Raw genomic sequence first — 22,466 nt, 5'->3', positions numbered from 1 at the left:
TCCCTATTTCTAGCGATATATATATATATTTAAAATATATATATAAATATAGTGGTATATATATATCGCTATGTATATATCGTTATGTATATCACTACATATATATCTATATCTATATATATCTCGCTAGAAATAGAGATCCCACAGACCTTCTCAGGAGTATAATCGTGGCTCATAAAGCTCCAAAGAGCATATCCTGGGTATCCTATCCCCTGCCAGATTATAATCACATCATTATAGAAAAACTACTCACCTTTCCTTTTGGGTTTAAAAGCCAGACATATCAAGACAAATTCATCATATAAAAAAATTGAAATTTTCTTTGCTGAAATCATTATTACTTATAAAACACTTTTTATAGCTGTGTGATTTCTACAGATTTCTCAGAATTCCCCCCTGAAGCCTCATTTGCTCTTACTTATTCTAGTGGAAGTGTACCTTATCACCATACAATCTGCTTTCATATGCTTGCAGATTCTAACTGCTATCTCATACCTCTCTCCCATTTTATAGAGTCCTCATTGTTTTTTCTCCCCCACCCAAGACCTCTTTGGATTTTTTTATATCTTCTTTCCCCACATTTCCTTTGTATTAATACGCTCCAAATAAGACATCATTTGTTGTTCCCCAAATGGATTCATATTCCTAAATAAATAAAATTAAGTTTCTGTTTAATCTGTTACTGTATCTAAAATTCCACATGAATTTTGACCAAACTTATACAGGCTGTGTTTGGAAAGGTCTGACTTAAAATACAGACCATGTAGTACATATAATTCTTAGGGATATCACAAAGAAAGGAGGCAGTCATCCTCCAGAGCAACTGAAAACCGGGTATAAGAGGCTTGTGTGAGACATGCCACATCCACCAAGATACTGCACAGAAACCAAGTGTATTGTGTAAAAATTATAATATAAAACAATTTTTTAAATCATAAATTCTAAGAAAATTCCAGGAATTTTCAATGGCATAGGACATTTTATGTGTAAGTGTCTTAGAAGAACAATTATTTTTATTTATTTTTTAAAATATTTATTTATTTATTTTAAAGATATTATCTATTTATTTGTCAGAGAGAGCACAAGCAGGGGGAGTGGTAGGCAAAGGGAAAGGGAGAAACAGGCTCCCCGCCAGGCAAGGAGCTGGATGTGGGACTTGATCGCAAGACCTGGGGATCACGACCTGAGCCGAAGGCAGACACCTAACTGAGTGAGCCACCCGGGTGTCCAAGATTTATTTATTTTAGAGAGAGAAATTATGCAAATGGGGGAGGGGCAAATAGAGAGGGAAAGAGAGAGAGAAGCAGACTGTGTTGAGTGTGGAGTCCAATGAGGTGTTTGATCTCATGAACCTGAGATCATGACCTGAGCCAAAATCAAGAGTCAGATGCTCAACTGACTGAGTCACCCAGGCTTCCTAAAAGGAGAATTATTTTAATTTATTAAAATACTGTCTTTCATTTACACAAATTTTATTTTATTGTTTTATTTTTTAAAGATTTTATTTTTAAGTAATCTGCACACCCAACATGGGGCTTGAATTCACAACCCTGAGATCAACAGTCAGTCACACGCTCCACCAACTGAGCCAGCCAGGTGCCCTTATGCATATTTTATTTTAAATACTCAAATGACCCCCAACATTGTAACAGCTCTTAAACTTAATATATTTAAATGTTTTGTCAACACTAGCCCCTAACTTCACAGCACACGCAAAAGATCCCTAAGCTAGGTCATTGGTCCATCATCATAAAACAAAGTGCTTAGTCTGAAAGAGTGTTTTCCAGAATTGATCTAGTCTTAGTCTTAGACTATAATAAGTACATGCTGAGTTAGATGTGTTGTTAGGACAACTGCCATTAATTAATCCAGAATACACGCAACACTGAAGTACATTTAAATTTCAATTTCTTTCCCTATAGTTTTGCTCTCCTTCCCTTTTTCCTTTCCTCTGCTTTCTTCTTCTTCTTCTTTCCTATCTTAATGGATTTTTCACACATACACATTTTAAAAGTTTAACCTCCTTTCCTATTTATCCATTTCCCCTCCCTACTACAGTTAAAGTCAGTAGTGGTATTAACAAGAAAGGAAGAACAAACCTAGTGAGGCAGGGTTGGGATCCGGCTGTGGGAGTTAAAAACAAAAACAAAAACAAAAAGGAAAAACAAACAAACAAAAAAAACAAAAAAACAAGCTTTTTTTTTTTTTTTTCCCACTGTCCTTTTATTACTGGGAAGATGGGTCACTTTCCATATATTTAACCAAAATTAACCCCCATTAAGAAGTGAAACATCAGAGAACACACACCTCAGAATATAGTTTTAGTGTAGTAAGTGAATCTGATTTGTGTCAACTTATTCACATGATGTCAACAAGTAGATGTGGCAGCAAGCAGCGCAGGGTCAAGATTCAGTGGACTACTAGGACTGATTCATTGTTCATTCATTCATTCCCCACCTTGTTTCAGAAAGTATTTAAGGCAGCTAGCTTGGCAAATTATATAATAAAAATCATAATAGTTGACTAAACTGGAATTAAACTTCTCAATTCACATTAATATGGCATTTTACAGCTTTTAATATTGTCTCTACATAGTTTTTGTTTGAGTAAAACAAAAGGCCTCTTGTAACTTATCAAATATATTTAAACTAAATCCTTTAAAATTAATTTCACATAACACTTGATTTTATATGCTATTTTATAAAAATAATTCAAAGTTATATTTATTTTTGCTGGTAGATAAAAGTACCTTTTCTTTTTAATGATCCACAGATACTTGGTCTAATAATGTTGGTGGGGTTCTGACTTCCTCTAAAATAAAATTATATAATCATTACAAGAAAAATTTGAACAAAATCAGCTATGTCTATTTCATTATAATAGAAGGGTATACACTAAAAAAGGACTGTTGTAGTATCACATCATTTTATTGCTCTTCTGTAAATCTGGGTTAAAAACAGGAATGCCTCAGGATAGCAAACTATCTCGTAATTTTTAAGGATTCAGTCTTCTTTGAATTTGTGGTTGGGGGGAGGCTAGAAAGACCTACAGTTCTGGTTGTGACTTGCCTTGAATCAAGGTGAAAATCATGGGTAAATGAGCAGGTACAGATGTTTACAATTTAAGAATTAGCTCTGATCCTTATCATCAAGCTTGGAGAGGAAGACTATGTTCGAACAGGGCTAATGAATTACTGATCCTTCATGGGTTCGCATGTTTTCACATGTTCTTATTCACTTGATTCTTTTCAACCCACAAAATAATAAATCAAAACAATCGCATTTTAATTTAGCTAAAAACACACAGCTTCCTTGGTTGTCACAGAACCTGGAGCTATCAGTTCTTGTACATTTCTTAAATTCTTATTTCATAAGCAATTTGGTATATTTTCATACAACAAAAACTTACATTGGAAATCGTGGCGTGGGACTAGGAACGGGACTTGAAGGCAAAGTGGTGTAATTCACACAAGTTTGTAACGATGGAGGAAAACATTGCTAAAATCAAATTAGAACAGAGGTTTTAAAACCACCACTCTTCTCAGAAAGCAGATCAGTGGTTTCCTGGGGTGGGTGGGGGGTGAGGAGAGGATATCAAGGGCAAAAGATCACGGGGCCATTGTTTGGAGTGGGGAACTGCTCTATATCTTGACTGTGGTTATGGTTACAGGATGGTGCACAGTTACAAAAGTTAATCAAATCATATACTTAAAAGTCGGTGACTTTTGTTATATGTTAATAATAGTTCAATAGATGAAAAGGGAGGGGAAAATATCATTTAGAATCAGATGTCCTATGGTAAAATATATCCCCCCAAAATGTAGGTGGTGAAACATTCACATTTTATAAAAGTTTCAAGGGACACAGATTCTTAGGTTCTCCTTTCTTACCTTCCCAATCTCCTGGGTGGGAGGAGCTGCTGGGGATACTGGAAGTAAATCGATGCTCTCTGAAGATGGTTTCTCTAAATTACTGTCACTCTGTATAAGCAGAAAGCAGTGTACCATTGTAGCACCAATTGCTTACCTATCACGTACTCAGGGAGATAGCTGCTGCCTGGGGAAGGGAATCCTTACTGAGTCAGTGTGTACTATGGTGAGGAGCTCCTATCATCCTAAAGCAAGAAGGGAACCCAAGATTCACTTCACTTTCTCCTTTTGGGAAAGAACGCTCATGGCAAGTTGAGGGGCTTCCCTAGTGTCCCCGAAAGGCCTAGAATGTGAGCACTTGATAACGAGTAATACTTACCAGTATATACACAAATCCTCAATTAAAATTTTTCTCTTGGTGTCTGACCTGTGCTTTGTTGTTGAAAATTGCAATATTATGCTCAGGGAACAGTCAAAAAGGATTTGGTTAGAACTAAGATACAAATGGGACCGCAAACGTAACTACAGCTATAAAAGATGTTTATAGGTTTTATGTGGACAAAATCAGTACTGCATAATTCAGGCCTTTATAATGTGCTCTTTTCTTTTCTAAGACACAGTACGTTATGTTATATATTCCCTTCCTCTTCCTAACATATTCACAGATTCACTCACTCGTGCCAACATGTAAAGCAATTATAATTGGGTTAATGGAGTCCAACAGTGTCTATACATTGTATTAGCACTAACATGAAAAGGGGCAGGCTTCAGAGGCTATCTACTCAATCTTTAGTACCTACTCCTAAATCAGGGATAGATGTCCATATAAGGCACTCAGGACTCAAAGGAAAATAAGATGTTACTGTTTCTGTTGATGACCCATTTCCAAATCTAGGGACTCCCAAATCTGGACACTAACATCTAGCCAGAATCTGTTCTACCCAAATTTCAGCTCAATTCTCTGTCATTATTTGAAACGTCCATGGAAAAGAACCCTAAACATTGCTCAACTTCTACAACTAAGTAATCATAATGTGTAAAGAAACATTAAAAAATGTTAGCTGGGGATGTAACTCAATTCCAAATATATTCAAATTAAAGGCTGCATGTTAAAAATGTTAGTGGGAATGTATGTGCTACAGGCACAGAAATGTAGTATTTATGCAGAAACTCACTGTCTGTGGTTTGAAACTCTAATACCTAGTTAATAAATTACATAGGAAGGAGTGAAATCATTCATTGTTTTGTCAACTAAGCAATTTGACCAGCGGAACTGAACTTTTCTTAGACTCAGTAGGACAGAGAGGAGGCTGGTCCACAACATTGGTTTTGTATCAGATAACTATTTACTATGAACCCCACTTTCAAATGATGTCAGTTATTTTTATGAGTAAGTCATCAACTATTTCTCAGGAACAATAAAAAATTATTTATGCAGCATATAGATTTCAGTTTCAAATGAGAGCTTGAATTTCTAGAAATTATAGCAAAACTAAGTAGTGCCAATACTGAAAAGCAGCAAAAATTTCAAACTGTCTATAAAATTGAAGTGTTAATACCATACCAGGTTCAAACTCTCTTCCCAAGACCGACTTATCCGTAGTGCAGTTTGTACCTCCCTGCAAAAGAAGAGGTATCAGTACTGGCATTTGCCTAACAAAAAGAAAAGAAGTGACTGAACACAGAGATGATCAGAATAGTAATTCAAAGTACACTACTCACCATTCATGCATTGCTTCTCTAGTCATTAAGTTCATGCCTTCCTCCTGAAAGGCAGAACATGAGACTAAATGAATACCAGATCCTATGGTTTTACAAAATTATTTGATTTGGTTGTACCTTTATTATTATTCACTGGGACATACAAGAGCTAAAGGATAAACAAATCTCTAAACAAGTGTCTAGTTCTCTACTTTTAATCGTCACACCTACTACACCAAAGATCTATTAGTAATGCATTACAGTACATCAAATATGGAGAAACTTTCTAAATGAATAACTCTGTAGCATTCTTCATTCAAAAAAGCAAACATCAAACATTCATTATTATACTATTTTTCCTACCATTAATACTATGATATTAATAAATATTACTCACAGTCCAAAGCAAACTAAATGTCTATCAACATTGGTTTGTTTAACTAAATGATGGTAAAACACGATTTATTTATTTTTTTGAAAAGATTTCATTTATTTATTTGTGTGTGAGAGAGCATGCATGAGAAGGGGATGGGGCAGAGGGAGAGGGAGAAGCAGACTCTCCGCAGAGCAAGAAGCCCAATGCAGGGCTCGATCCCAGGACCCTGGGATCATGACCTGAGCTAAAGGCAGACACTTAACCTAATGAGCTCCCCAGGCTCCCCTATGTGCAAACATGATTTAAATCTAGTCATTCACATTGAAGAACATGTATTACATAGCAAGTAGGAAAAAACCTCAGATGCTATTTATGTAAAATTATAAACAAGAGATGTTCAGAAGGATGGTCACCAAAAAGTTCACAGCACTTATCAGAGTAGTGAGATTTAGAGCAATTTGTTCTTTCTTTGTACTTTACCATATTGTTGACCTTCTTTTTAAAAAATAAACACAAGTACCATTTCTCACATAAATTGTTATTTTAAAAATAACCTACATATAGAAAGATATCCTGTGTTGGTGAATTGGAAAAAGTAATTTTTAAGACAGCAATGCTACCCAACATGATTAACAGATGCAATGCAATGCTTATCAAAATCCAAGTGGCATTTTTTGAAATTAAGAAATATAGTTCCAAATAACCCATTGGGTCCCTAAAAACCATCATCATTAAAATTTGTAATAAAATAATTTGATCTGAAAAAAAAAATCCAAGTGGCATTTTTTGTAGAAATAGAAAAACCCATACTGAAATTCACATAGAAGAAAAAATAAAATTCACACGGAATCTCAAGGATCCCTGAATAACCAAAACAATCTTGAAAAAGAAAAGGCATATATTTGGAGGACTCATACTTTCTGATTTCAAAACTTACTATAGAGCTTCAGTAATCAAAATTGTGTGGTACTGGCATAAGTACAGATATATAGATCAATGGAATAGAACAGAGAGCCCAGAAATGAACACCTACGTACACTGTCAATTGATTTTCCATAAGGGTGCCAAACCATTCAATGGGGGAAAGGATGATCTTTCCAACAAATGGGGCTGGGAAAACAACATCCATATGCAAAAGAATTGGGAGGGAGACAAACCATAAGTGACTCTTAATCTCACAAAACAAACTGAGGGTTGTTGGGGGGAGGGGGTTTGGGAGAAGGGGGTGGGATTATGGACATTGGGGAGGGTGTGTGCTTTGGTGAGTGCTGTGAAGTGTGTAAACCTGGTGATTCACAGACCTGTACCCCTGGGGATAAAAATATATGTTTATAAAAAATAAAAAATTATATTAAAATTAAAAAAAAAAAGAGTGAAATCACAAAAAAAAAAAGAATGAAGTTGCATCCTTTCCTTACACCATGTATAAAAATTAAGTTGAGATGGATGAAAGACCCAAACATAAGACCTAAAATTATAAGACTCTTATAAGGAAACATAGGGCAAAGGCCTCGTGAATTGGATTTGGTAATGATTTCTCAGATACAATAAAAAAGCACAGGTAACATGAGAAAAAAAATAGATAAATTGGACTTCATAAAATTTAAATTTTTCATGCATCAAAAGATACTATATCAAGAGAGTGAAAGACAATTACAAAATTGGAGAAGATAGGGTGCCTGGTGGGGGGGGGGCTCCGTCAGTTAAAAGCGTCTGACTCTTGATCTTGGCTCACATCACAATCTTAGGGATGTGGGATCAATCCCCACGTCTGGCTCTGCACTCAGTGTGGAGTCACTTGAACATTCTCTCCCTCTCCCTCGGCCCCTCCCCACCATGCTGATGCTCTCTCTTTATACATAGATAAACTAACTGGGTGCCTGGGTGGCTCAGTTGGTTGAGTGTCAGCCTTTGGCTCAGGTCATGATCCTGGGGTCCGGAGATAAACCCTTGTATTGGGCTCACTACTGAGCAGGGAGCCCGCTTGGCCCTCTCACTCTGCCAGTCTCCCTGCTTGTGCTCTCTAGAGCACTGTCTCTCTCTCTCTCTCTCTCTCTCTCTCAAATAAATAAATAAATAAATAGACTCTTTTAAAATATAATTAATTTTTAAAATCTTTTGAAAAAAGAGTTGGAGAAGTTATTTGCAAATCTTATATTTTATATATCCAGAATATATAAAGAACTCTTATAATTCAAAACAAAAACAAGATAAACAACCTAATTACAATAGGGGCAAAGGACTTGAATGGACATTTTTCTGAAGAAGATATACAAATGGTTAATAAGCCCGTGAAAAGATGGTCAACATTCGTCATTAAGGAAATGCAATTCAAAACTGCAATGAGCTAACACTTCACACTTACTAGGATAGATATTATTCTTTTAAAGATTTTATTTATTTGACAGAGAGAGATCACAAGTAGGCAGAGAAGCAAGCAGAGAGAGAGAGAGAGAGGGAGGAGGAAGCAGGCTCCCTGCCTAGCAGAGAGCCCGATGCAGGACTTGATCCCAGGACCCTGAAATCATGACCTGAGCCGAAGGCAGAGGCTTAACCCACTGAGCCACCCAGGCAGCCCCGGATAGATATTATTTTTTATTTTATTTTAAAGATTTTATTTGGGGCACCTGCGTGGCTCAGTCATTAAGTGTCTGCCTTTGGCTCAGGTCATGATCCCAGGGTCCTGGGATCAAGCCCCATGTCAGGCTCCTTGCTCAGGAGGAAGCCTGCTTTTCCCTCTCCCAATCCCCCTGGTTGTGTTTCCTCTCTCACTGTGTCTCTGTTAGATAAATAAATAAAATCTTTTAAAAAATAAAGATTTTATTTATTTATTTGGGTGAGAGAGAGAGCACAAACATGGTCAAGGGCAGAGGGAGAGGGAGAAGAAGACTCCCTGCTGAGCAGGGAGCCCGATGTGGGACTTGATCCTGGGACTCCAGGATCATGACCTGAATGAATGCAGACGCTTAACCAACTGAGCCACCCAGGTCCCCCTAAGATAGCTATTATTTTAAAATGTAGAAAGTAACAAGTGTTGGCGAGAATGGGGAGAAATTGGAACTCTTATACATTGCTGGTGGGAATGTAAAGTGGGGCAGACTCTGGAAGACAATTTGATGGTCTCTCAAAAAGTTCAATATTGTATTACCCTACGGTCCGCCAATCCTGTTCCTATGCATATATCCAAGGGTATTAAAAAAGGGACTCAAACAGGTCCTTACACACCAATGTTCATTAGGAGCACTATTCACAATAGCCAAAAGGTGGAAACAACCCAAGTGTTCATCACCAGATGAATGGATTTAACCCACTGAGCCACCCAGGCGCCCCCCCCCTTTTTTTTTTAAAGATTTTATTTATTTATTTGACAGACAGAAATCACAAGTAGGCAGAGAGGCAGGCAGAGAGAGAGGAGAAAGCAGGCTCCCTGCTGAGCAGAGAGCCCGATGTGGGGCTTGATCCCAGGACTCTGGGGATCATGACCTGAGACCAGATGAATGGATTTAAAAATGTGATATATACAATGGACTTATCATTTAGCCATGAAAAGGAATGAAGTTCTGACACATGCTACAACATGGATGAACACTGCAAGAATTATTTTAAGTGAAATAACAAACACAAAAGAATGAGTATTGTATGATGCCACTTTGATGAGGGTACCCAGAATAGCCGAATCTTCATAGAGACAGAAAGTAGAACAGAGGTTACAGGACACTGAGGTTCAATAGGAAATTATAGCTGAATGGGTATGGAGTGTCTGTTTGGCATGATGAAAAATTTCTGGAAACGAAAAGTGGTGATGGTTGCTCAACATTGTGAATGTACTTAATAACACTGAATTGTACCCTTAAAAATGGTTGAAATGGCTTTAAGAAATTTCACAGTCCAAATTCATCCTAGTATTTTTAAAAACATAATTCACATATAATAAAGTATCTAGGATAGTGCTGGGCAAATAGGGTGCTAAATATTATGGGGAACAGAAAATAAGAGGATGAGCTTTTCCTAAAATGGCCTAGAATCACGTTTGAGAGCTAAGTTTTATACGCATTAAGTTGGTGCTCTCCAAAGTAAGCATGATCATAGTCCAGGAAGTATACAAGGTGATCCACTGAAAAGCAAAAAGCAAAACACAGAAATTCAATTTATATATTTTAAAATCTAGGATAGTAAGGAATTCAGGTTTGCTAATAGTCTACAGTTTGACATAGGTGCCCTCACTCAGCCCAGAGGGTTCCAAGATCTTGCAAAACACCAGCATGTTTTTGGTCTTTAGCTAATTATAACTAATTGCAAGTTAGGTGGCCATATGGATATATTACCCAGTTTTAATTAAACCAAGTTTCACAAAACAGACAAGTATCTTAACAAGATTTCTATAAAGAAATGTTGGACAGAAGATATGTAATACAAGTCTAAGCGAATGACAAGGAAATGACAAAGGTGAAGCTCCTACCTAGCACAGTGCACATCATCTGCCACCTTCCTCTAAAAACACAATGCTGAGCTAATCTCTATTGAGGCACAGGCTAAAATAATTTTAAATCATGAAGACTACTGGAAATATGAACTCATATTGACTCTCAATGATGAACTGTAGTTAATAAAATACAATTTAAAATGTTCCCAAAATATCATTTCATCTTTAGTTCATCCTTTTTACATTTGTATTTTGCATATATTCAATGATTCACATGATATATTAGCTTAGTAGTATATGTCCATCATGTTTTGGAAGGATATATTATTTACATATATTGGAAGGATGTGTTAAAATATTTTGTACTGTTGCAGTATATGATCAAAAGAATTTAAATATTCTTGTCAATATAAGTGATACGTGGGGCGCCTGGGTGGCTCAGTGGGTTAAAGCCTCTGCTTTTGGCTCAGGTCATGGTCCCAGGGTCCTGGGATCGAGCCCCGCATCGGGCTCTCTGTTCAGCAGGGAGCCTGCTTTCCTTCCTCTCTCTCTGCCGGCCTCTCTGCCTACTTGTGATCTCTGCCTGTCAAATAAATTAAAAAAAAATATATATATATATATATATATATATATATATTTTAAAAAAATATAAGCGATATGTTATGGGTAGTCTGGAAGAGAAAAGTGGCTTGAGTTGTGTGAATTAAAATGTGTTCTAGGGGATGCCTGGGTGGCTCAGTTGGTTAAGCGTCTGCCTTTGGCTCAGGTCATGATCCTAGGGTTCTGGGATCGAGCCCCACATTGGGTTCCTTGCTCAGTGGGGAGCCTGCTTCTCCCTCCGCTGGCCAGGCTCCCCCTGCTTGTGGTCTTTCTCTCTCCCTCTCTGACAAATAAATAAATAAATAAATAAAATCTTAAAAAATATAAATAAAATGTGACCTAGGCCTTGAAAGTGGTTTAAAACATGGACAAACCCAGGGAGAAGGGGAAGGTATTCCAAGCAGAAGGAACCATGTGAACAAAAGCTTAGAGGGAAAGAACATGGCAGGTTTCAGGGTAGTGAGACTAGGTTGACTGAAACGGAGTGTGTTACGAAGTAATGAGAGATAAAACTGGCCAAATTTCTAGGATCTTAAGTAACTGAAGGGTTTGAGCTTAAAGAGTTTGGGCAGAATAGGATAGTTGTTAGGACCACAGGATTTGGAGCCCAATAGAACTAGGCTGAATCTCAACTCTGTAACTTATTACCTGTGCAACCCTAGGCAAGCGATGGAACTTGAGCCTCGGTCTCCTTGTCCACATGAAGATGATGAAAAGAACTGAGGATAATGACATGGGTATACCGTTCTTTTCCACAGTGCCTGGCAACCTGTGTAAGCAAGCACTCACTACAGTCTAGCTATTCTTAATCTTACTCCTATTCGATAGGTAATGGGAAGCCATTATAACTTTTTGCACAGGGGAGAAAAGGTGAAAATGATGTCTTCGAGAAATTATCTTGGTGTTGGTTGTGGAAGTTGGATTATACTGGCAGAGATAGGAAATCTCCTAGAATATTATTAGGGTAATCTGGACCCAAGGGACAGAAGGAAGTGGGAACAGAGAGGATGTTGTCAAGGAAGAATTAATAGGATTAGATGCCTAATTAGATACAGGAGAAAAATAAGGAAGAACTGAAGGTGAACCCGGAGCTTCCAGTTATTTTGATGTCATTACTGAAAATGAGGGAAATCAGGAAAGGAAGTTTAAGAAGTTAGTCTTTTAAAACAACAGAATAACAGTAAATCTTTCCAACAAAATGTAAGGTTAGTATAGTCTTTCCATTTAAGACTTATGTAGGTGTTTTCCTGTAGTGAGAAGCTCAAAGTATTTTGTAATTTACTTAATCAACAAGAGCAATCTTTCCCAAAGTAGGACAAGATTTTGCCCATTGTTCCTCCCATGGAAAGTTGGGAGCATTAGCCAACATCAGCTATTTTGATGGTTGTTAGTAAAGGTAGGCTGACTCTTTTATTGTTTATATTTTAAGGTCAAGAGCCATGTAACTGTCAAGGGCAAAGAGTACTGTATGCTAGAAACCCAGCTTAAGGAGAATTGCTACACTTGAGCGCTAAGCTTAGCTTTCAGGTTTTTAGGCTCCAAGGTAAAAATGGAAACAGTAAGTTAGCCACTAGTGCTCTCGGAAGGTGAGTATGCCTGAGAGATTTGAGTTGCCCAGTGCCAGCACAGTGCTTAACAAATGCTTGCTGGAAGAATGAAACGATTTGTAAACTAAGACCAAATTAAACATTTCTTCCTAAAAAAGACTAGGTACTTGGTAGGTTTCAAGGAAGACTGAAAAAAAACGTATCACTGAAATCTAATGCCTCTGCTTTCCTAGACTGTGGAAACTAAACTGTGGTATCTGAATGGTCCCTATCAAAATCATGCCTGGCGCTCCTAGCGTCATCTGTTTCCAAAGCTTTGTTTCATAAAGTTCCCTTACATTTGTGTCGAAACCCAGTTTAATTTATCCAAACCAGGTAAGATAAAACAAAGACTGTAGTATGTGTTGCTAAAGTTTACATTTGTGAAGGTGTAAAAGCAAGAGATGCTAGAAATGCAGCGGTAAATATGGAAGTAGATGATTTGCCTGATCACTTAAGGCACTGCAGAAAAAAGTCACATTCTTACTGGGTATTGGTGATTTTATATCCTCCTGAACAAGGCAGGAAATAAGGCAAAGTTTTAGAACCATATACTGTGAACAAACTGTTGTGGGTGGAATTGTGTCCCCCTAAAATCTAGTATGCTGAAGTACTAACCCCCAGGGCCTCAGAATATGACTTCATTTGGAGATAGGGTATTTGCAGAGGTAATCAAGTTAGAGCAAGGTGATGAGGATGGGCCCTAATCCAGTACATCTTCATAAAAAAAGGAGACAGACATATGTGAAAACACCATCTGAACATGAAGATGGCTATTTACAAGCCAAGGACAGAGGCCTGGAACACATAGGCGCTTCTCTCACAGCTCTAAGAAACCAATCCTGCCAACACCTCGATTTCACACTTCCAGTCTCCAGAGCTGTGCTCAACTAAATTTCTGTTGTTTGAGCCCCCCTGTTTGTGGTATTTTGTTGTGGCAGTCCTAGCAAACTAATACACAAACTACTTCAGCAAGGTGGTTAACTTATCTTTAGTGTTTCAGGGTAGGGAACTAAAAGCTGAGTGCTTCCAAACCTCTTGAAACATAAACTTGATTATTACTAGGAAAGGAAAATTACATAAAAAGAACAGTTCCTGAACACTTAGCAAAGTACTATGTGTTTAGAGAATTAATTTCCATGGTCACTACCTCACAATATATACATAAATCATCATGTTGTGCACCTTACACTTAGACAATGTTATATGTCAATTACATATCAATAAAGTTGGGGGGGGGCAAAAATAACTTCCAACTTCATTTTCTCAAGCTCCCTAAAACCTAAAAACAGCTACCAGCCCCAGTTGAGAAGAAATTATCCACTAACTGCCTGCTAGGAAAGGGGCAACCTAAATCATACACTGACTTAAATGCTAACCCAAAACCTAATACTGACTTGCACTGTGTGTTTATTTAAAAGTAAAAGAAAATGTAATCAACTCAGTTTATAGCAAATGCAGGGAACAAAAGAGCCTATTAAACACCACATGGAAGCAGAATCAGAATGTGGGGCAGTCTACAGGACAAATGGCCTCGCTTCTTCAATAAGTAAGTGGCACAGAACAAAAAACAGGAGGGGAAAGGAATGTTTTAAGTAAAAGAGAGCTCCTGGGTGGCTCAGTGAGTTAAGCATCTGCATATAGCTCAGGTCATGATCTCAGGGTCCTGGGATTGAGCCCCACATTAGGTTCCCCACTTAGTGGGGAGTTGGTTTCTCCCTCTGGCCCTTTCCTGCCTTGTGCTCTCTCTCTCTCTCTCTCTCTCTAATAAATAAACAAAATCTTAAAAAAAAAAAAAACAGAGATCTGAGAGATCATGGTTGGAACATGTTTCAATCAGTAAAAAAGACATTTTAAAGAATAGTGAGAATTTTAACATGGACTGCTTATTAGACGACATTAAAGAATAACTTAATTTTGCTCGCTATAAGGATGGCATGGTGATTATGTAAGGGAAAAAGTCCTTCTCAGAGATTCATACTGAGTGTTTGTGGGTAAAAAGAGATCAGGGATTTACTTTCAGGCATCCTCTTCCCCAAAAGGTTAATAAGTTCAATAGCTAAAAAGAAATCACGGTTAAAGAATGCATATAAAGAGGGGGCGCCTGCGTGGCTCAGTCTGTTAAGTGTCTGTCTCAGGGTCATGAAATTGAGCCCTATGTTGGGCTCTGCCCTGGGCATGGGGCCTCATGGGGCCTACTTGGGACTCTTGTTCTCCTTCTTCCTCTGCCCCTCACCCCTGTGTTCATGTGCTCCCTCTCTCAATCTCAAAAAAAAAAAAAAAAAAAAAAGAATGCATATAAAGAAATACGCAATTTAACATATCTATCAGACCATTAAGCTGCTAAAATTCTGTTTTCCCATTTAATTCACATTCTACTTGTGTTTCATTTAAAATGTTTGTAACATATATTATGTCACTATGGAGATAGATTGCTTTATAATTTACTGACCAGTTAAAATTTTCTTGGTTTCAAGCTTCATAATCAAATGGCAACATGTAACCAATTTTCAAAAATTTATCTTGATTTCAAGCTTTATAATCAAATACCAACATGCAATCAATTTTTAAGTATTGATCTCATTTAGGGGAAGCAACAAAACAAATTGCACAGATAAACCAGAGGTCATCCTACCTACTAACTTAAGGTTCTTTCATTAAGAACTTCTAAAAGAGCTTCCTATTCTCAAAGACAGTTAAAGAACATTTTATCTACTAAAAAGCAAAAGGATCTTTTTACCATACTTGTTTGCTCCTGGATGACAGGCTAGAATTTAGGGAAGCCATGGTGGGAAAGGGAAAGAGGGAAAGAAAGCAGGAGCTGGAGTCCTAAGCCCCAGGCTCATGAGATACTATGGCTTTTGTGCCACTGAAGTAGGGAAAGGGTAGCTGGAAAGGAATCCAGTAATTTAGGGCTAAATCTGGCTCTGACATTCACTAACTCTAAACATTGGGTAATTTATGAAATTTCTCCTGTTGTTAATTTCTGATCTTACGTTGTGAGATAAAATGAGAGCACAGATGTAAAATACGTATTTTAGCGCTAAGTGAATAATAAGTGCTTCGTAACAGTTAAGCCCCCCTTGAACAAAAGTCTGTTTGTAGTTGGGTCAGAAAAATCCTACCACCTGTGGCAGAGTGGCGATTCGATCTTTTGAGTTCTGTGGCTAATCTTTGGATAATTAAAAGGTTTAACTGTGTATTAGGCATTTGCTTTTAAACACACACACACACACGCACGCACGCACACATACAGGCCTGCACAAAACATAAGCCAGTAAGGTACAATGTGTCCCTGAACTCAGATCACTAAGCAATTACACAAAATGGTAACATAAAGGCCATTTCATCCATCAAAAAAATTTCACCTGATGGTTTTTAGAAAAAATGATAATTATGGTCATTATGAACCTAAAAATTAATAATCTTTTTTTTCTTTGTGATCTCTGAAAGAGGCCAGATCTGAGGCAGAAGAATATATCATCTTTCTGGAAACTATCAGTTTATTAAAATAGGTAATAACCCAAAGAAATACAGGACTTCTTAGTTGTTTTTATTTTAGAGGAACCGTTCCTGGAATTAGAATCATTTGTGACCTCATTTAGAATTACGGAACCATAAGTATTTTTTCCCATAGGTATTTTTTTAAGGAAAAATAGTTTTCTTTTTACTGAACAGCTATCAGTTTTGAAAGTCTTCTTACCTGTTTGATTTGATGAAGGCGACCAAAGGAAGCATGGATGGGGATGGGAGAAGGTGGTAAAAGCTGAAATTTAAAATATAAAAGTCAATACCTGAAGCTAACATAACACTGAATGTTAATCATACATCAATAGAAGAATAAATAGAAGTTGAGCTGGCTCTAATGTTTCTGATTAATTATTTCTAAACATTAATTAAGTCAATGTTGAATCACCACCTAAAATGTCTGAATGTCTAATGCACGTTAGCAACAGTATAAGTTAGGTTTAAAATTAAATATTAAAAGATCCAATTGACTCTTGACTGAAAATTATACTAGCCAAAAGTATGTGTGTGTATATATATACATATATGTAGGTATGTAGATGTATGTGTGTATGTGTGTGTATGTGTGTGTGTGTGTGTGTGTACAGAACAAAATAACTGTTAACATAAAAGGTACTGGGCAGAACATCAACAGAACATTTTGTTTATCTCTACTTTCCCTTTCTCAAGGCACTGGATCTTAAAACCACTTCATTTTTTTCTTGCCAGATTTACCTTGCAACAAACAAACAAAGCAACCCCATCACATATCTTAGAACCTAGCTGAAGAAACCATACTTTCATAATATAAAATGACTTAAGGCGGTCACTTCCAAGTAGCTCAGTACATTTTCTCTTGCTTGTTCAGATACTTGTCATCTAGATTACTTTCTCCTGTTCCGTCTTATCGCAAAGCTTATGAGGACCCACGCAAGAGGGGAATGAAAGAATGGACAGATTTAAAGCTAAGTGTGAAAATGAGTCTTGAAAAGTACCTTTAGAATTCATTTATCCATTCTACCTGTATCCCGGTTAGTTCTTGAAATGCCAGATAATGAATCTAGCATATCTTACTTTTACATTATATCTTAAGAACACAATGAGTTGTGCATTCAGAAATATTTAATGAGGCAAACCACTGTGCTAGACCTTGAAGATCTAAAGAGAAATAAAACATTTTCCTGTCCTTGAGAAATTTAAAGTGTAGGTAGGGCAAATTAGACCATAGGTCAGTGTTAGAACTAGTTATGATTTGTGTGAAGTCAAGGAACAGAGGCTGTATCTCCATCTGGGGTTCCTGGGGAAGGCTTCACAAAGGAGGGTAGGAATTCGATAGACAGGGAAGAGGTAGCAGGTTATTTCAGGGAGTGGGAAGAGATGCTCAGGTAGAGGCATGTTTGGGGAACAGAGAGATTCAGGGTGGCTGAAATTTGGTACATGATAGGGCATGAAAGGATAGGGCAAATTTGGGGAAATCCAGCTGAAACCAGATTATGGATTTTGGATTTTAGCCTTTTGAGCCCAATAGGAAACATAAAGCATAGATCCTTCTGAGTTCTTAAAACTCAGAACTATTTTATTTTTAAAAATTTTATTTACTTATTTGACAGAGAGAGAGAGAGACATCAGCGAAACAGGGAACACAAGCAGGGGGAGTGGAAGAGGGAGAAATAGGCTCTGCACTGAGCAGGAACCCCCATGCAGGGCTCAATCCCAGGATCCCAGGATCATGACCTGAGCCAAAGGCAGGCACTTAATGACTGAGCCACCCGGGCGCCCCAATTCAAAAGTATTTTAAACAAGATCAAATCTGATTTAGAAAGGCAACCCTAGCAGCATATACAGAACAAACTGAGGATGGAGGGAAGAGGGACTAGAAGCAGCGTCAAAGGCCAGGGAAGAGATAATGAGAGTCAGAATGAAAAAGAGCAGGATAAAGAGGAGGTAGACAGGAGAAATGATGAGAAAGTGTAAAGAGGGGTGCCTGGCTGGCTCAGTCAGTAGAGCACATGACCCTTAATCTCTGGGTTGTGAGTTCAAGCCCCATGTTGGGAGTAGAGATTACTTAAAAATAAAATCCTTAGGGGCGCCTGGGTGGCTCAGTCAGTTGAGTGTTCAACTCTTGATTTTGGCTCCGGTCATGATCTCAGGTCGTGGGATTGAGCCCTGAGGGGGGCTCCTAGCTGAGCACGGAGCCTGCTTAAGATTCTCTCTCTCCCTCTGCCCCTCCCACACTGCACTCACACATGCTCTCTCTCTAAAACATAAAAAAATAGATAAATAAAATCTTTAAAAAAATGAATGAAAGAGTGAAAAGAGCTCACGATTGGTCTGAGGTAGACTGGAAAGGCAGTAAGAAGAATGAGTTTGGGGGCGCCTGGGTGGCTCAGTGGGTTAAGCCGCTACCTTCGGCTCAGGTCATGATCTCAGGGTCCTGGGATCAAGTCCCACATTGGGCTCTCTGCTCAGCAGGGAGCCTGCTTCCCTCTCTCTCTCTCTCTGCCTGCCTCTCCATCTACTTGTGATCTCTCTCTGTCAAATAAATAAATAAAATCTTTAAAAAAAAAAAAAGAAGAATGAGGTTGTGTGTGGGGAGAAGATGAGTGTTCAAAAAGGTGTGTTGGATATATTTTTATGTATTTTTTACATAAAATTAAGTATTTTTATGAAGTAGCTAGTGTGAATTTTTATTAGATTTTAAATCTTTCACTAGTTACATTTTGCTTAAGACAGTATTAAAACCAGTTTGTTTTTTCTAATCATTTGCTATAAGGTGGGGGAAACAGCCAAGGTTATAGAAGTAATAATGGAAAATTCATATAAGGGTCACTGAAAATTCACTACATTTAAACTATATTAGACAATGAGCCATAATTACTTTATCATAACAAAGGGCTAACTCTTAAGTATTTCAATATTTATTGGGCTCTTATTATATTTAAGAAACTGTTTTTCTACTCAGAGGGGAAGGAGAAATTAAAAGAAAAGTAAGCCATAGTTATTACCCATAGACATCTTACAGTCCAGACATGAGAGTTAATGATGAAGGGAATGGGAGATGGGAGACAGGTAAGGCACAAGGTGGTGGTGTGAGTTGGGCCTCATAGGGCAAAGAGTTTGACAGCATAAGCAAGAGAAAAGGGAAAGTGCTAGGCATGTTCTAGGAAACATGTTTTAGGAAAGGTTGTTAGTCCTGTGTGAGTGCAATGCGAGGTGTTTCTAGAGGGACAGAAGATTCTGAGGCCAACAGGGTCTTCACCCTTGAATGCCACACTAAAAAAAAAAAAGCCAAACAACTGAATTGTGGCAAAATGATCTACTTTGGTAGACACAGATGAGCAGATTACACCTAACAGCATGGTCTATTTAACTTTGGAAGAGACACACATACTCATAAGCCCTGAGCCTGGTTCAGGCTCTATCCAGAGGATGGGTATGAAGAAGGAGGTTATCAGACAGCTAATGACTGCTAACTGGCCAGAAATTCAGACTAGCCTGTACTAATCATGTCCCAGGGTTGACATTTCAAGAAAATTCCTAATTTGGAGCACCTGGGTGGTCCAGCTGGTTAGGAATCAAACTATTGATTTTGGCTCAGGTCACGATCTTAGGGTTGTGAGATCGGTTTCCACATCAAGCTTTGTGCTGAGTGGGGAGCCTGCTTAGGATTCTCTCTCCCTCTGCCACTGCAGCTCTCCCTGCTTGCTCTCTCTCTCTCTCTTTCAAAAAAAAAATACAGTTTAAAAAAAGAAAATTCCTAATTCAAATCAATAAGGCTACTAGTTGACCTTTATCAGAAAAGTCAGCAAACTCCTCCATAAAACTTGCATAAAAGGTTTATATTGGACATATGATTTGTTGCTCTATGGAACAGTGCTATGAACGATGTAAAAAGTTTCTCTTTCAAGCGTTGCCTTGTATGAAATATGATAATGGTGATAATGCATGTAATATGCTTCACACAGCACCTGGCACAGAGTACATGCTCAGTCAATGGTAACTATTGGTAACTAATGGTAACTATTACTATGGCTACCACCATTATCACCACCATCATCAAATATTTCTAGAATTCAATGTTTAACGACATATAAACAACAACTAGAATTATATATGGTAGCTTTACAAGACTTAGATATCTACTCCTTGCTAGCCAGCATTCTTTATTCTTTTTCCCATCCAATCTTTTAACTAATTTACTTTTAACAAACTCTATTTTTTAGATCAGTTTTATGTTCACAGCAAAATTGAGTGGCAGGTACAAAGATTTCCTCAACTCCCACATAAGCAGAGCCTCTCCCACTATTAAAAGCTGAACAAAAGTGGTAAATTATTATGATAGATGAACCTACATTGATACATCATTACTACCCAAAGTTCATAGTTTACACTGGAGTTCACTCTTCATGTTATACATTCTTTAGGTCTGGACATATGTATAATGACCCATATCCATCATTACAGTATCATACTGAATAGTGCCACTGCCCTAAGAACCCTCTGAGTCCCACCTATTCATCCTGATCTTTTTTCCCAATGGAAACTGACTTACTTTTTTCTCATTATAAAGCAATACACGCCCAGTATAGAACATAATGAATGGGGAAAAAACCAGCAGCACCCACCATCCAGAGATGGCCATAGTAAATATTTAAGTGTTTCCTTTTCCAGACCTGGATCCTCCCACACATTCTATCCTGCAGTTTGGGTATTTTTTTTTCTTTATATTTTAATACATTCTGGCTCTGCATCTTGGGATGCTAGCAGCTTTCAACTTATGGGCCAGCATCTTCCAAAATGTCCACTGTTCACACTCCGCTGACAGGGTGACCACTCTATACCCCCAAATACATACAGGTCAGTCAAAACATACACCAACTTTGAAATCAAGTGTAATGCTTTGAACACTGAAATGGTATCAATGCTAAAAGTGTGGATGAGGTAACTGTCATCAACATACTGACCAACCACAGTAATGAGGATAAACAGGATATTGCCTTCACCTACCAGACAAGGATCAAAAAGGAATCTGCATCAGCATTGAACTCAGCCTTGCCTAGATGCCTGGCCACATGGAGAAGGTGATTTGGGGCCTACTGAAAAAACACCTGCTCAGTATGCAGCTTCCAAGCTGAAAGCCTCGCTGATGAACATGCTGAGGACTGAGGAGAGTTCCCTTACTGAGATCATCTGCTCCAGGGCCAATTAGATGCTAGAGGAAATTAACAGTTTATAAGAAAATGTACAAGACTGATCTGGAGAAGGACACTGTTTCCAACACATCTGGTGACTTCTGCAAGCTGATGGTTATCCTTGCGAAGAGCAGAAGAGCAGAGGATGGCTCTGTCTTTGATTATAAACTATTTGACCCTAGATGCCTATGATCTCTAATGCTGGAGTGAAGAGGAAAGAACTGATGTTCCCAAGGCAATCGGCATCTTGACCAAGCGAGTATGCATCACATCCAGAAAGAATCTGAAAAGTACAAGAGCTACAGCCCTTATGATCAAGGAAGAGGTCAAAGAGACCTGGAAAATGCTTTTCTGAACCTGGTCCAGTGTATTCAGAACAAGCTGTTCTATTTTGATGACTGAATGTGTGATTCCAAGAAGGGTAAGAGGGGTCATGATAAGGTCCTGATTAGAATCACGGTCACCCACAGAGAAGGAAGGGGACATGTTGAAAATTAGGTCTGAATTCAAGAGAAAGTATGGCATGTCCCTGCACTATCACATCCAGGAAGACAGTAAGGGCAACGACCAGGTGTGGCTGTGCCTGGGGGCAGAGCGGAACAAAGTGTGAGTGTCCGAGTGGTGCTTCTGTGCCTCCAGCCACCAGTTCTAGAAAATCAGCTTGCTACAAACAGCCCCTCGTGTCCATCCCTGTGAGGATGGCATCAGCATTGCCCCTCAACCCAACTTTATTTTACTTGCCTAGGCATTGCCTGGCTTTCCCCACTAGTCTCTCCTTTTAGCAAAAGAAATGACAGTTCAAGGAGTTGAAAGTGAAATCTATGATGTGAAACACTTTGCTTCCTGTGTATTGTGTTATAAACAGATAAATAAACTGAATTTTTACTGTAGAAACAAAACAAAAATAACTTCATACATTCCACATATCGCTCCATGTTAAAATTTACCTGCAACACCATTTTTATTTTGATTTTTTTATATTTTATTATAAGTAAGCTCTACACCAAATGTGGGGCTTGAACTCATGACCCTGAGATTAAGAGTCACATGCTCTATCGACTGAGTCAGCCAGGCACCCCACCTGCAACATCATTTTTCAAGGCTGAATATTATATCATCTGAATGTACCATAGTAAGAAGCACGCATTAATTATGTGCCCAGCATATCTTATCTCACTCAATTCTCACAACCCCATGATGTAGCCATTATTAT

At 38.1% G+C, this 22,466-nt stretch overlaps 1 protein-coding gene and 1 pseudogene across 6 annotated transcripts in view; one reads left to right on the top strand and one right to left on the bottom strand.

The window, feature by feature from the left end:
- LOC131821571 (P2R1A-PPP2R2A-interacting phosphatase regulator 1-like) overlaps window positions 1-22,466 on the bottom strand; it is a 71,107-nt gene that overhangs the window by 30,039 nt on the left and 18,602 nt on the right. For 3 of the 6 annotated variants that reach the window (XM_059157767.1, XM_059157768.1, XM_059157769.1), the window contains exons 5-10: window positions 16,258-16,320; window positions 5,591-5,634; window positions 5,433-5,487; window positions 3,890-3,979; window positions 3,409-3,497; window positions 2,750-2,811 (exon numbers count right to left, since the gene is read on the bottom strand). In XM_059157767.1, the coding sequence (XP_059013750.1) occupies window positions 2,750-2,811; window positions 3,409-3,497; window positions 3,890-3,979; window positions 5,433-5,487; window positions 5,591-5,634; window positions 16,258-16,320 (403 nt within the window). The remainder of the gene's footprint in view (window positions 1-2,749; window positions 2,812-3,408; window positions 3,498-3,889; window positions 3,980-5,432; window positions 5,488-5,590; window positions 5,635-16,257; window positions 16,321-22,466) is intronic. The other 3 variants (XM_059157770.1, XM_059157771.1, XR_009349946.1) reach the window with 2 other exon arrangements.
- Window positions 19,091-21,863, top strand: LOC131822094 (annexin A2-like; annotated as a pseudogene).

This window comes from Mustela lutreola, chromosome X (genome assembly GCF_030435805.1).
Source record: "Mustela lutreola isolate mMusLut2 chromosome X, mMusLut2.pri, whole genome shotgun sequence".
NCBI lineage: Eukaryota > Metazoa > Chordata > Mammalia > Carnivora > Mustelidae > Mustela > Mustela lutreola.
Note: the sequence above shows the minus strand (reverse complement) of the source record. Positions and strands in the feature narration are given on the sequence as shown.